The 15,985-nt window shown below is 28.9% G+C and overlaps 5 protein-coding genes across 13 annotated transcripts in view; 3 read left to right on the forward strand and 2 right to left on the reverse strand.

Moving 5' to 3' along the window:
- Positions 1-817: 817 nt before the first annotated feature.
- LOC122712870 lies at positions 818-6,868 on the reverse strand. The gene is made up of 3 exons (XM_043932847.1): positions 2,151-6,868; positions 1,916-2,087; positions 818-1,834 (listed from the first exon to the last, which is right to left on the reverse strand). The coding sequence occupies exons 1-3, from the start codon at positions 6,447-6,449 to the stop codon at positions 1,614-1,616; spliced, it is 4,692 nt and encodes a 1,563-aa protein (XP_043788782.1). The 5' UTR covers positions 6,450-6,868; the 3' UTR covers positions 818-1,613.
- A 13-nt stretch (positions 6,869-6,881) lies between these two features.
- On the forward strand, positions 6,882-12,156 carry LOC122712871 (TATA box-binding protein-associated factor RNA polymerase I subunit B). Its single transcript, XM_043932848.1, has 10 exons — positions 6,882-7,189; positions 7,249-7,339; positions 7,460-7,664; positions 7,734-7,875; positions 7,947-8,083; positions 8,160-8,375; positions 8,455-8,684; positions 8,830-9,022; positions 10,446-10,892; positions 10,976-12,156. The coding sequence occupies exons 1-10, from the start codon at positions 7,103-7,105 to the stop codon at positions 12,102-12,104; spliced, it is 2,877 nt and encodes a 958-aa protein (XP_043788783.1). The 5' UTR covers positions 6,882-7,102; the 3' UTR covers positions 12,105-12,156.
- Positions 9,037-10,534, forward strand: LOC122712872 (isoaspartyl peptidase/L-asparaginase-like). The gene is made up of 3 exons (XM_043932850.1): positions 9,037-9,410; positions 9,499-9,795; positions 9,886-10,534. The coding sequence occupies exons 1-3, from the start codon at positions 9,137-9,139 to the stop codon at positions 10,395-10,397; spliced, it is 1,083 nt and encodes a 360-aa protein (XP_043788785.1). The 5' UTR covers positions 9,037-9,136; the 3' UTR covers positions 10,398-10,534.
- Positions 12,157-12,540: 384 nt separating the features above from the next.
- LOC122712934 lies at positions 12,541-13,647 on the reverse strand. Its single transcript, XM_043932967.1, has 4 exons — positions 13,602-13,647; positions 13,355-13,513; positions 12,825-13,256; positions 12,541-12,695 (listed from the first exon to the last, which is right to left on the reverse strand). Exons 1-4 carry the CDS (start codon positions 13,620-13,622, stop codon positions 12,630-12,632), a joined length of 678 nt encoding a protein of 225 aa, XP_043788902.1. The 5' UTR covers positions 13,623-13,647; the 3' UTR covers positions 12,541-12,629.
- Positions 13,648-15,474: 1,827 nt separating this feature from the next.
- The window catches only part of LOC122712842 (protein phosphatase PP2A 55 kDa regulatory subunit), a 29,887-nt gene continuing 29,376 nt past the window's right edge, over positions 15,475-15,985 (forward strand). For 5 of the 9 annotated variants that reach the window (XM_043932786.1, XM_043932787.1, XM_043932785.1 and 2 more), the window contains exon 1: positions 15,475-15,949. The gene's annotated coding sequence lies outside the window, so the exon portion shown is untranslated. Of the gene's footprint in view, positions 15,954-15,985 lie in introns of all 9 variants that reach the window. The other 4 variants (XM_043932781.1, XM_043932780.1, XM_043932782.1 and 1 more) reach the window with 3 other exon arrangements.

Genomic DNA, 15,985 nt, shown 5'->3' on the forward strand with positions numbered 1-15,985 from the left:
ACTAATATCGTTGAATGGTTTTTGTTTCAATGTTATTTTACTGAAACAAGGTTACTACCGGATCTTATACAACTTTTTCTTTCAACCGATTATTCTTCTCGAACATTCATTTGTTCTTTGAAATGGAACGCAAATCATTTTTCAAATAAACTTGTTTAATGCCTTGACATACATTGATATTTAGAAAACTTTTATATTATTTTAAACTCTAAGATCTTTGAAACGAAAAAAGACGAAAGGATCATCTTTTCGTATGTTTTCCAATTATTATTTAATTTAACAAAATATTATTATGATCAATTGTAAATTTTCGATTGAGTATTATATAGGAAATATGTTATATAATTTATCTTTTAACTATTAGATATGCGATGAAAAGAATACCTAATTTGATTGCTCAAAAATTAATATAAAAAATTAATATCTTAATATAATGTTTAATATCTTCATATTTCAATTAATTAGATAAATTATATAAATATAAACTGATATGAATGGAAGAAAATAAATCAATTTTCTTCTTCTATATTTCATACTTTTAGAATTTAGTAACCAAGGATATTAAATGAATGATAAAAAAAATAGAATGTTAAAAGAGAAATCGTGTTGCAGATGTGAATAAAAAAAAGACAATTATTAAGAACGAAAAAAAAAATGGAACGTTAAAAGAGAAATCAGTCGGGTTGCATATGTTTGGATAAAAAGTGAACAATTTTTTGAAGTCGAGTATGCATATCGCATATATGCATAAAATATAAGAATAAAATAACAAAGAAACTATTGTTTCAAGGATTCACTTTATCTTTATTAACCAAATGAGTATAATCGTCGTACAAAATGGTAAAATATTAAAGGTAAAAATCCAAGAGATTATATTATCTAAGTCTTATGTATAGCAAAGAATTGTGTACTGTAATTCAGGTACTAATAACTACTTTCATCATCTTAAAGCATTTCAATTTTCCACGAACAAGCGATGTATTTCCAAATGAACGCTTTTTCGACGCAGCAGTTTTCGAAACATTTTACTATTAAAATATAAAATCTCAATGTTGTGAAGTTCCCTATTGTTTCACGTGATAATGAAAATTATTATTGCATTATCATGTCAGATTTAACATATGTGCATCGGTTGTTTACTTTTAGTATGAAAATATCTTGGCAAGACAAAGATCCTTAAATTCAATATTAAATATCATAAATTCTAGGCACAAATATGTAGAACAACGCATTAAATATCTTAATCATGATGCGTGTCAAAGATTCTTGGATCTAAATTACTTGGATCTAATTACGTTATCATTCTGTGAACGTGTTACACGCAAACTTTCTTATACATTCATGCACATCTTAAAATCATTAATTTTAAAAACACGTCTTCGATTAAAAAGTAACACAATGTTAGTACGTATTATGCAGTATTGAAAGTAGAGAAAAGTAATACTCAAGAAGAAGATTCTGAAAACAAAAATCTTTAATAATCCTTTCAGGTTGAAAGGTAAAATAATTTGTACGTTCTTCTATTGTCTGTACAATTGTACAATCTGTACAATCTGTACAATCAGACTGCTAATTGATATTTAAACTATGCACACGCAAACATTTCTTTAACATTACAAGTTGGATATAACGCTAACACTTTGAGACAGATCTACTTGGCCCCTCAATACCTTCTGCTGTAATTTCTTACAAAAAATTTTGGCCATAAGTTTATTACGTCGCGCCTCTTCTTGCTTTTCCCGTTGCAGCCGTTTATATCGCACTTCGTTCAAACGAAGATACCGTTTCCGCAATCTTTCCCTCATCTGTTCGTTGCTCATTTTCTTCTGTGGAACTGTATATAAAACGATTAGAAATACGAATAAAAATGTTGATAAAGTAAATAATTTTATTAAAACTGAAATAAAATCTTTACCTGGTTTAGAAGAAGTTTTCGTCGATTTTATAACATTCGACGTACTAGCCATAGCCAACAATTGTATTCGTTTTTCTTTCCGCAATTGACGCAAATGAGATATTTCCGACATGTATTGTCGACGCGTTTCCGCATTATTTACAAAATCTGCTTTATTCTTAGACAAATAATCCTAAAAAAATCGAAATATATTAATTAATATAAATAAGTTAACATATTTATTCCAAATACTTACTTGTAAAGTATTTTTTTGCGGAGAATTTTTCTTTGAACTAACTTTTTTAATCATGTTGCAAACACAGCCATCTATTTTATTTTCGTAAATACTACGATTCGATAATGGCACTTTTGGCAACGCACCCAAATTATCATTCTTCTGACCATTCTCCTTAGCGAACGACAATTCATACGCGATCGGTTTCGGATACGTTTGATAACAATTACATTTCTTGACATAAGCTGCACCGCAACGACGACAGTACTTACAATTTCTATCGGAATCACTCGTTTGATTCGCTTCGTCTACATAATTTGGTTTGCCACTGGTGCAGGCTTTGCCATGCGATATTTCCTCGCTAGTTTTTCCCCTATTATTACAAAAACAATCTTTCTCGCATTTGCATTTTACATTGCTTTGTACTTTGTACTGAGCCGTTTCGTTGATTTGTCCATTATTCACCCAATAAGGCCACAATTGAACCGAACAATCTTCCACTTCTCCATGGAAGTGAACTCCGTTGTGTTGAGCTTTCCCATTTGAATGGCAACTACACAACATTTTTGCGTTTTGAACTTCCGGCTCGCGATTATTTTCGCAGAAACAATCGTTTGAACAACCGCACAACTTGATATAATCATTTTGATTCAAGCTCGATGAGTATCCATTATTAATCTGATAATCTTTTGAACTATATTTCATTGGTGCCCGACCTTTCTTCGATTGTTCGTTATCATATTCTGTACACACAGTTGTACAGTTACATTCTTTCGAGTTTCCATCCTCTTTGTCGCGCGCATGGAACATCTTCTTCTGGTATTCCTCGCATTTAGAAACGTTGTTGCATTCCACTGTAATTACCGACGAGCTACATTGACATCCTTTCGACAATGTTTTTTTACTCTCACATTTACAATCGCAAGTTTTCAACTTCAAAATGTTTATTTGATTCTTGGTTTCCTTTTGCTTCGATGAACTGGCCTGAACGCAATGATGAGGTATTTCCATCGAGGTGATACTGTTACCGTTCGTCTGATCGGAAAACGTCTGCGAGCTAACTGGACTCTCCTCCTGAAAGTTCTCGATATTTGTGTGCACCTTCTGAACGGTCAATCGTTCCTTTTGTTCCTGTGAGCATTGCGTGCAAGTAACTAGATTCTGAATGGCATGATGCTTCACGCATTGGCTTATTTGCTCGGTGCATTTGTGATTATTTTGAATCTGCATCGAACTGTGCGCGGGACATTTGACGTAATGTACAATTTCCGACTGTATCAAAGCAGGAATTGTAGACGTTTCTTGAGGTATGGTTTGTACACCGATACTGACTAATTTAATCGAGAAATTGTGCAAGTTTGAAACGGACACGATTTCACCACCAGTCTTTGACAAAGCCCCAGTAATATTTGTTGCCGTTTGCGCACAACTGTTTCGCTTTTTAATATGTTGAATAATACTGGTAGATGTGCTGGAATGGTGACACGCTAAATTACAATGAGAAGACCATGGATCTTCCAACGAATTAACTTGTGAATCCGAACAATTGCAATAATCGTTTTTGGACAATTCGTGCGACGATGTTTCCATCGGTTTTCTCTTGAAATTTCCCGATCTCGATTTTTTCGGAGACGTTCGCAATCTATCTGGTCTTCGCGACTCTTCCAATAATTTCTTTAGATTGCACAAGTGGCTGATCTCGTTCGTGATCCAGATCAATTGATTCCTTTTCTCCATTTCAGCATAACTAACTAGCTTCGAATCTGCGGAATCGGAATTGCTATGCTTCTTCATCTCGAATTGCCTTTCGGAAAACGTAGTGAGTAGCCTCCAGTCATCCTGTTCCCCTGTATTGCTCGAACGAATAACATTTCTCCTGTTGTTAACAACCGCGTCCAATAACATTCGATTATGATCAATTGTATTATTCGTCGTAGCTGTTGTCATTGTCGTCGTTCTAGTTGTCGTCATCTTCGAATCTCTTTGCATTTTACACTCTTTCATGCAAAATATGTCCTGCATTTTGTTCCCTTTACGACTTCTTTGCGGGAAGAAGCATTCGGAACTTTCGCTTTTGTCGGTCATAGTATTGCTGCTTCGATGGCAATCATCCGATCTAAGACCCATCCTTGCTTTTCGTCCATCCGTTTCCGTTCTGTCTGTATTTTTATCTATTTTATCACTACTACTTTCCGATGTAACGTTCTTTGCCATACATTTTCCGCTCCTCGTAGATTTCCCCTGAGCCAACTCCTTCTGCAAATTCCAGTCGGTCGAAGAATCGCTGGTATTATGATTTTTCGTTATTGCCTGAAGTATCTCCCTACCGTAAACTTTGCTCCTGGCATCGTCTGGATTCCACGGAACGTTATCTTCTAAATTATGCTCAATTTTATCATCCGTATATTTGGCGGTGATTAATCTCTTAACTACGTGATGTATCAGTCTTTTCTTAATTTCCTTGTCGCATTTATTCGCATCGACCAGACTCTTCAAAATATTCACGCTTCGTTCTAGATCCTTTACCAAGCTATCCGAGTCACCCCATAATTTCTCGTTAATACTGGAGCTGGTATTAGGCAGGGTAGAATGAGATCTTCCCGTCTCTGAAGATGAAATATGGCTACCGCTTCCGTTAGGAACGTTCTCGTATACATGACCAGGAAAATACTCAAAGCTGTTCGCCCTACCCGTTATATTTTCCGTATCAGGCTGTGGTGTTTGCCTGACCGATTCGTTCTGCGATTGTTCCGAATAATTTTGCTGCGGTTTTATCTCCTTCCTTTCTCCGTTCGTTTCAGCATTTTGCGTTTCATTGGTTTTCTGTTTCCTTGAATTTTGAACTTTGTACGTATCCTTTGGATTCTTCAACATTAATGTCGAACCCTTTTGCAAACTAGTTCCTCTCTTTGGTAACGGTGGCTTCTCTTCCTCGAGAGCCGAAACTTGGACGCCAACGGATTCTTGAGTGTAAGCGTATAAAGTCGTCTGTATAACTTTATCACAAGTGGAAGGTTTATTTACAATAGTAGCGATCGAGGATGAAGAATTAAAAATTAATGGCAACGCAGATTTGCCCTTATCTCTACCGTACAAATTCAACTCGCTTTGACTTCTTTTCAATGGTAATTTAGAGGGTGGTATGAATAACGTGTTCATCGATGTGCTTTTTTTCAAAGGTGAGGTTGGGGGACATATATTTTCTTTGTTCGTATTCTGTTTGTTCGATACTTTTCTTACCTCAGTCGCGAATTTTGCAAAAGGTATCTTAGATGCAAAAGTCGATTTTGGAGTGTCATAGTTGTACTCTTTTTTCGAATACTGCATTAAAATATTTTGGTGTTTGAGATCCTTAGAAAAAAATTTTTCGTTAGATTTTATTCCATTTCCCGATATTATACCGGGTAAATGATTCTTCACAATAGGTGTAATTTCAATTTCGCTTTCCGATCCTGAAGCATTTCCCAACAATGGAGTAGAATTAGCATCAGGAATCATAGAATTAGTCGAATTTGTTTGAACTCCTGCAAGTTTTCCAGAGATTCCTGATTCTGTGGTACCTTCAGGATCCAATCTTAAAGCAGCGGAACAACCTTTAGCTAAAGCCATTCGTTCTATTGTACTTAATTTTTTATCATTTTGTTTATTGTTGGGTATTGTATTAAAATAACCAACATCCGCTCCACTATCCCATTCGAGTGGCTTATGAGAAGCAATACTAGAAGTTGGAGAAGATATTTTCCTTTCTATAGCTTCTGTTAATATCTCCTGATTTTCATTTTTTTCTTCTAAGATTGTTTCTGATGTATTATGTTTTAAATCAGGTGATGGAGATTTAAGATTTGACAATGGAGTTTGGACATATCTGGATGATGATTCTGTATTTGAAGATTGACCAATAAGAGGTGGTCTCGTCCATCTTCTTCTTTCTCTAGGCACATAAGATTTTAAATTATATTCCTCTCCTATACAATCCTGTCTATTAACCTCTAATTTCGGATTTACTTCATATATGCTATAATAACATTTAACCGCTTCTGGTGATGTACTAGTTGAAGGCAGTGAAAAATATTGATCCAAATTTGCATTTTGAGAATACTTGTGATAATATTCCATCACCTGAGAAGAAAGACTTTTGTTTGTTGTCCCTGATTTGAGTTTTGATTGTGATGTCACAACCTGCAGAGAATGCCATGGTGCTGAACTTGTAGTACAGGTTGGACGTTCAAGTTTATGTATTTCTCTTAAATGCCGAAGATCTTCTGAAGTTTCATATTCTCGCAGATGATCATCACAGTTCGATGCAGAGTCATACTCCATAATCACGAACTATATGTGCTTTGTCATCTTTTATTCTTTTAATACACTGTCATATTTTAACTATAAGCTTTTGTAAAGAACGTTGTTTATAAACATTAAAAAAATTAATCATGTTTTTTAATCAAATCAACATAACTCTTTGAAGTTTATGATGCTACACAGAGGTTAAGACGCTACTATAAACGAATCAATTGTGAGATCGATCTATAGTTTTGTTGACGTAAAAAATTTTCTAGCACACAATTCAAGAACTATTGTATCAAAAAAGATTATTATAATATTGATCAAACTATATTTTATGTACTTCACGTTTCAATAATAACAAAGTTCTGCAATAAACACTTCGATTATTGTTTACATTTCTCTGAAAATTCAACCGTAAATTAGTGGTTATATTCTGTATTATGCTCCCACTAGGGGATATACTTTACTCGTATAACCAATATATCATTCGTCCAGCCTACACCAATTACGATTCATGTTAAATGCGGATACGTAAGAAATTTAGAAACCGCGAGAAGAAATTTTAAATCTCCAACGTGCTCAGTATTATAACCTATAATACATTAAGTATTATAACCTATAATATTTAATTGTAGCATAAATGCAACAATTAATAAAAGACAAAATTTCTATTAAAAACATACGGAAAAATGCAAAAGTGTAGAATTTGTGACGGTACAGATTTTTACAAAGAAGCTGGCTACTTTTTCTGTCAAACATGTCAAACGCAGAACGAGGTATTGCAATTTTTTTTTTTTCGAAGACAATTTATCAAATAATTCGATTATTTTTATAGGATATTAGAGAAGAGATTCTTGAATTACATATAGATAATTCAACTAGATTACGAAAGACAAAAATAAGACAATTAAAATCAAATAAATCAGGTTTGTTTTAATATATATTAATTATTTATTATATTATATACATTATTAAATTAAATTATTCTAATATTCAAATATTATTTAACATTTCTAAATATTTATGATTTTTCATTCAATTATTAGGTGAGGAACTTGGATGGACATCATGGGAACTATATAATTTTGTTTTAATTGGATTAACAAATGAATTAATAGAACTTGGAATTCCATCCGAAATAAAATTAACAATATTACAATTATGGGCAACATATTTAGGCAAGATTGAGGTAGCATTTATATCAACTAAGAAAAAATGTTTGCCAAAATTGGCTAGAAGATATAAAAGGAGGTATGTTAGAAATAAAATTAGAATTAAATTTATATATATTTATAAATAAATTAATATACAATGTATTAGAGATGCTGAAATTATTTATGGCAAAGTGCAATCCCAAAAGAAGCACAGAAAACGCAAAAGAACTGGGAGTAGTACAAATACTTCTATAATATCAAGTGGTCAAAGTGAGGGAAGTTCTATGAGAGAATTACAAAAAAATAAAGTAATTTTTATAATATTTATTAAAGTAAAATTAATTTTATTTTATACTTCTTCTAAACTATATTTATTTAGAGACTTTTAGCAACAGCTGAATACGATAGATATCTTCAGTCTCAAAGTAGTTCTTTAGGTGATGGGGTTAGTTCATTTAGTCAAAGTATATACAGTTTTCAATCTAGTTCTGTCAATTCTTCAGATAATGATGGAAAGTAAGTCTTTAGCTCTTTTATACAATAAAATTTAATCTATTGAATATAATCTATTTATATTTTTTAATTTATGTAGAGTACAATTTAGTTCTCATGCCAAAGAAGAAGCAAGAAAAATTAAAAAATTATCTAAAAACATACCTAGGTCTGAAAGAATTAAATATAGGGCCAAGCATATAAGTAATCAATATAAAATGGGACCTCATATAATGACACCTATGCGACTATGGGCAATTATATATTTAGCTTTGAGAATTCATGATCAACCTATACAATTAGGAGATATGTTAAGGTGTGTAATAAATATACTTTTATGATTTTTTTTAAACTTCAAAATTTTTTTAATTAAAATATTTTTTCTTTGTATATAGATATGGGAAAGAAGGACATTTATCTTATTATAAATTGGATCATTTGTTGCCACCAGAAGTGAATTTAACAGCTAATGAAAGAAGCTTCTTAAGACAAAATGTTGAAATTACACATAAAGGAATGAGACGAATTATTGCGAGTATGGCAAAATTTCTTGGTGTATGGGATATAATTTGCCCAGATTTTTTATCTTTAATTAAGAGATATTGTCAAGAATTAGGATTACCAAGTATGAATGTTTTATTCAATTATAATATATATAATATATGTATAATTTTGATATTTATTTTTATATTTTTGATTTTTTTGCATTACCAATTTATTTACATTTTCTTAATATTAATTTAATATTATATATTTATATATAATTTTAGGGGGCATCCAATTATATACAGAAAGATTAATAGCTTTATCACCACCTAAAATGATATTTAATATAAAAAAATCATATATTCCAAATTATGAAGGTCGTGCAATTGCATTTATTGTAGTAGTATTGAAAACTTTGCTTGGTTTAGATGGTATAACTGAATATTATATCAGTCGAATTGCAGAAAAAATCAATAGGTATGTTGAAAAAATGAATATCCATTATATATTTTGTTTTATGTTTTGAACCTCAAAATCTGAAGATGTATGGTATTATTAATATAAGAAATAAGTAGTTTATTTGAAATAAAAATGGAATTCGGATTTTGTTATAATACAAAAATTAAGGACAAATGTATATGTGATAAAAATACTATTCCATGTATAATCGTACATGGCGGTGCGGGAAATTTTAGTGATTCTATAGCTATAGAAAAAATGACAGCGTGTAAAAAAGCTGCCATTAATGGTTATAAAAAATTAATAAGTGGTGAAACTTCTGTAAATGCTGTAGAAGCTGCATTATGGTGGTTAGAATGTGATGAATTTTTTAATTCTGGTTATGGATCTGTATTAAATGAAATAGGTATTTTATATATCCTGTATAATAATAAAGGTCAATTAAATCAATTTTTATCATATTATCATATTATATATAAATTTTCCTAATATAGGAAAAGTTGAAATGGATGCAAGTATAATGGATGGCTATAGATTCAAATGTGGATCAGTAGCAGCAGTTTCAGATATAGAACATCCTATAACACTTGCAAAATATGTTATGAATAATTTTCCAAATTCTATTTTTGTGGGTGAGGGAGCTAAAAATTTAGCTAAATATGCAAATTTAAGTTTCTTATCAGAGGGAAATATGGTATCACCTGCTGCACGTGCAGCTTTTTATTCAGAAGGAGAAGGAAAATTAGATGCTGATATTGAGAAAATTTTAATGGATATCGATATGTTAAACAGTAAATATTTTTAAAACAATGTTGGAAAAATTAATTTTTATGTATTCATGTAATTATTATTTATAGATATTACTTATTAAATATTTATAGATAATACCGGAACTGTTGGTTGTGTAGCATATGATGGATATAGCATAGCTGCTGGAACTACAACAGGTGGTTTAAATAAAAAATTGGTAGGAAGAGTAGGAGATTCTCCTTTATTGGGTTGTGGTACTTATGCTATTAGAAATATAGGTTGTTCCTTAACAGGACATGGAGAATCTATAACAAAACTAGGATTAGCTCGTGCAATCGTAGAAGACATTGAACATAATTTTTCACACATGGAAGCTCTTTATAAAAATTTTTCTTATATGTTAGAAAAATATGAAAAAGTCGGTGGTGGAATTGTACTTCAATCAAATGGTCATTGGGCAACATACTTTACTTCTGATAAAATGCCATATGCTGTAATTGATAATGATTTAATTACATATGGAGTAAAATTATATGAAGAAAGGAGAGAATTATACAAAATCGAAAAAGATTGCAAATGCGAATGCGAATGTCCTGCTTTAATTGTATTTTTAATGCGATTATTTATTCTATATTATAGGTAAACTATATTAATCTTCATTTTATTAATATTAAAATTTTTTTTATTTCAGCGTAGCTATTGAACGTGGTTTACTGAATGAAAAACTTTTTAATTTTCAAGAATGGCAAAGATATATTGAATGCAGAAAAACAATTTTATCTCGTGCACATTATCCAACTAAAATGAAATATTATCCCGACTTAGATGGAATTGACGATTTATATTTAAAATTCTTAGAATTTATAACTTCTAAATCGAATAAAAATGAAGTAAATATAAAAAATCCGAAACATTTTTTACCAGAAGAACTTATTAATGGCATGAAAAAACATATAATTAGCTTAAACATTAACGATTTATTACCATCAGAGAAGACAATAGATATATTTCCACCATCTCTAACTCCGCTTTATTCATATTTACAATGTTTATTAGATAATCCGCTCAATGATATTCCTAATATATTACAAAATGATTTTTTTCTTACAAAAGTTGGATACATGACAAAATCTGAGTCGTAAGTAATTAGTAATAATTAATTAGAAATATTCTGATATTAATCACATCTAATTGAAATAAATTAATTATTTTTTTTTTTAGCTTAATAGAATTAGCAATGAAATGTGACATAGAGTTAGAAATAATTGATTCAAATGTACATTTTGTTGAAAAAAATGTACCTCAATTTGAGCAACCTAGAATGCCAAGTATAGAAGAATTGAAACAGCTTGTCGATGTACAAGATGACTTAAAAGACCAACATAAACTTGGAAGCGAAAATGTGAATGAATATTTACATGCTAAAATACCATGTACCATGAAATTCGATGCCGTTAAAAAACAGTATTATGACAATGTGATTAAGGATTTAGAAAACATACATATAGGGAATAACTTTAAATTTACCGAAATTCTCCCTAATGGAAAACTAGCAATTCCTACTGATAGTGATACTGAAGACGAAAAAGAAGTTTCTAATTATATTAATATAGATCCAGAAACTATGTTTTTAGAAAAAAAAATGTATGATAAATACAATTTACAATTATCACAAGCAGAAAAAGAATCTATTTTTAAATCGAATACAATGAAAAAAGTACGATCTAAAATTCAACTTGAACGAAATACTAAAGGCCAATTTATCAAAGGAAATGCTTTATCCATAAATATTGAAAAAAATGACGATGATTTTCTTTCAGATACAGAGAATATAAATTTTCACAATAATATACAAACAAACAAAAATGAAATATATTCCAATGCTAAAAATAGCGAAGAGGAATTATTTTTACCTGAATATATTAGCATTAATGATATCAATATTGATAATATAGATTTAAAAAGTGATACTTTTAATATAGATGATTATTTGAATCTAAGTGACATTACATTTTTTAACGATATTGACAAGAAAGAAAGTATAGCACATAAGAAATATCAATTTTTTAGACCATTTAAAGAGTATTGGATGTATCATTGTATTTTTAGTCGTGTAAAATCTAAAAATTTCGCCGTATTTGAAAAAGTTTTACCACGAACTTTTCGTTGGTTGTTGAACGAATGCGCACTTATTGTAGAAATGTCTACAGAAGATTTATATGAAGAAATATGTTTAATAGAAAGTTATCATTCATATGTTTTAAAATCTTGTGCATTTAAAAATAATAATTGTAACAATGTAGATACAATATCTAAAAGTCAATTGAATTTTATTTTAAATAAATGGTAAAAAAAAACATGCATAAAATTTTATATTGATTGTATGGAATGATATATCGATAATTTCGATTTAAAAGTTATTTAAATTAAATATTTATCCTTTTTGGTCCGTAAATTATATAATTTTCAAAATTTAAATTATAATTATTAAATGATTTAACATTTTTAAATAAAATTTTTAAATTAATTCTTTAATTTTTTAAACTTTTAAATTCACCCTAGAATCGAAAAACTTTTCGATTCTTTTATTTAATCATAGTTCTTTCTATTCTCCGCTAGATGGTGCTTCAATGTTCATTTATATAATGTACAACACAAATTGGATTTTTTACAAGGAACAAATCGATCACATGTTGATAATTGAAAATTATTAACAGACAAGGTATAAAATAAATTTAATAAATAATAATAGAAATTAAATATATTATTTAATGCTGTTAATTTAATTTAACTTTTTTTCATATTATATGTAATCTAAAAAAATAAATTATATTTTATAATGACATCATATGATATAAATGTTAATTAATTTTCTTCACTTTCTTCGTTTAGAGATATCATGCAAATTGCGCACCATAACATCCGTAAAGAATATTTCTTTCTGTATTTAAAAAAGAATTTTTATTAATTATTTGCAATAAAAATTATATAATTTTTTTTCAAATTATATAATTTTATATAATTTAAATTAGTTTTTATTATAGTAATTTTTCTATAGTTTTAACTATACCTTGGCAATCTGAATTATAAGTTTTTGTAGTTGTATAAATTTATCTTGAATATTTTTCGTGAATTGTTTTTTCTCAAAATTATTTTTAGATTCTACGAGTATTTTATTGTTTTTCAAAAATTCATATACTTTTATGGAATAATTTTTTAATGCGATCTTCAATCTTGCATATTTTGATAACTGAAGATTTACAAGGGATCCATTTATATTTAACATTCGTGAAATTAACATTTCCATATTTGCGAGCATATTCTTTAGATACATTATATTACGAAAATGATAAAATTGTTCTTCGAGAAGAAAATCTTCTTCCTCTATATATTCTATCTCATTCTCTTCATCTGTCTCTTCTTCATCTATGATACCATCGATATTGTTATTATCGAACATATCTTTTAATTCCTCTATATTCTCTTTTAATTGTGTTTTACACTATATTTGGAAATTATGTAACAAAGATTATCTGTTTTATTTAAAGAAAAATAATAAACTATTAATACAAATATATATTTTTTTTATTTCGAACTTACACGTGAGTAACGATCCATAAAGTATAAGATTTTTTTATATTGATATGAATCTATTCTTAAACTATCAGACAACTTATTCATTCGAAATAAATAATTTTTCCCTTCTTTTATTAATTTTTCAACATCTTCAAGAAATTGTAGTTTCTTTAATACTAGCAACTGTCAATTGGAACAAACCATAAACAATTAATTGATCTCTAATATAAAAAAATCAAAAAAGTTTTTCCTACATAAAGATTTTTCTTACCACATTTAATTTTCTTGCCATTTCAATAATTCAGTGTAATAAGTTTATTTTATTTTATTAATATTTTTTAATTAGTATTTTTTATTATTATTAATTATATTTAATATTTAATTCTGCATTATGTATAATTGAATCAAAATATTAAAAATAGACAAAAATTAATTTCCTTGTATATTTTAATACAAGTACAAATAATGAAAATTATTTTGATCATTTACAAAATAAATAACAAAGCATTATCGATTATTATTGATGAATAAATTTTCTTAAAATATTTCATACACTATTCACAATCCAATAACTAATAGAATACACATATATCTCACATATATCTCTGTCGACTGAAGAACATTAACTGAATTTTTGTTTACAATGTAATGTGACACTAACTGTCACATAACTGAAGAAGATAATTTAACCAATAATGTGACTACGTACGAAAATTTCGAACTGTTTTTTCTATAAAAGATATTCTTTATTTAATCGATTATTTCTATATTTCTATAGAATTTTATATTTTTATAGCAAAACAAAACTTTTATCATGTCAATTTAATATTAAGAACATTAAAATTTTTATATTTCTAGTAAGATTATTATCAATATTTAATTAATCATATTTTTTCAATAAATTTCATTTATAATTTAATATAAATTAAAACATTTCTCTATCATAACATTCTCGATTTACTTATTATCGATCAATTTAACTTGTGGCTATTATATTCCTATTTTTTTCGTATTATTCTTTATAGCACAGATAAATCGAAAATTATCGTAGAACTATAAATGTAGTTTTATTTTGTAAAAATATATCAACTATATACTATTATAAAAAATTGTTACATGCATAAATTACGAATTATTATTATATTTAAAAAGTTATTTCTGATGCCATTGGCAGAAATCATTTATTTTCACTTGTTTTAAATTTCGTAACTGCTTCGTAATTATTGCAATCTTCTATATATATATATAAAACAAATCACAGAAGAAAAGTCAGTTTCTATTGAATCTTCATAAAATTTTCTTTAATTAAATTTTAATAACATATAAAATACTTTTTAATCACTCAATTTTTAATCATTTTTATAATATTTATATTATATATTAAATATAAAATATTAATATTTAATATTATTATAATAATAGCTAATAATTTATTTTTATATTTATTTAATTTTTAACTTTTCATAATATCCTTTTATAATTATGAGATATAAGAACAGAACTTTTAATTTAGATAATCAATAATTTAGGAATCTTAGTTTAGGAAAGAAAAAAAATTAAAATCTTTCGATTAATAGTTTGGAAGATAAAAATTTATTTATTTAAAGAAATAAGAAACACTGGTTTTATTTTGAAACCGACATTTTGGAACATGTAACATAAAGTTCTACAAGATGTCACATCTATCTCATCTATGATATAATTTCTAAATTTAAATCATAGAGGGCATATCGAAACCTCTGATTTTTTGAACAATCGGTATTTCAGAATATGAAATTCTCAAATTTATTTAATTTCATAAACCTTAAAAGTTTATTTTGTACTTTGTTTGTATCTTATTTATGCTAACATATTACATAATACAAATATTATATATATATATTAATTAAATATTACGAAAGAGGATTTTATTTTTTTTGATTTTACCAACATTAATTCTTGAATCGAATTGTTAAATTCATCAGTTTATATTGTAGAGGGCATACATATTTTAATTTTTTGCACAATCGGTATTTCAGAATATGGGACGTAATGTTCCATAGGATGATAGATCTATTCTGTACCTCATCTGTGGAATAGGATCGTGTTAATAATCGGAATCGACATTGTGGGGCGCCTCGGTCAAGCAACTGTTGCACTCATCAAGAGGCTCGCTGCTTCCCGGTGTGTTCCTCGTCCCGAGCCGATGGCTCGAGGGACGACGGAGCGTTTCAGTAGTAAACACCAGTTGGCGTAAGACAGTGTCGGATGGCTGTCATCGTCCTGCGGTCGCTACCACGATACGTGATGTATGTACAATCAGACGGTAGTGTGCGTACGCTAACCGCGTGTGTATCAATGTTCGTTTCTTAAGAGACTTGCACGGGTATTCGTGCATACAAACGTGCATACATGCGTGCATGCGTGCGTGCGTACGGAAGCTTATTTGCCCTCGTGCTTTGAAGTAGTCGTGACGACGCGTTGTTATATACTTACTTGTGGCATTGCCCACTACGTTTATCGAAAGTGTACACCGTTATTACTTTTACATATTCAATTCAACGTTACACCTGTCTCTCTGGTCCTGGTGTCGTTCACCGAGGTATCTAGTTACCTCAACGTTACAACTTTCTGTCTATCGTAAGTAAGCATCAAATTTTCTAATATCCAATTGAA

The sequence above is a fragment of the Apis laboriosa genome, unplaced genomic scaffold (genome assembly GCF_014066325.1).
Source record: "Apis laboriosa isolate Shangri-la unplaced genomic scaffold, ASM1406632v1 scaffold21_cov150, whole genome shotgun sequence".
Classification (NCBI taxonomy): Eukaryota; Metazoa; Arthropoda; class Insecta; order Hymenoptera; family Apidae; genus Apis; species Apis laboriosa.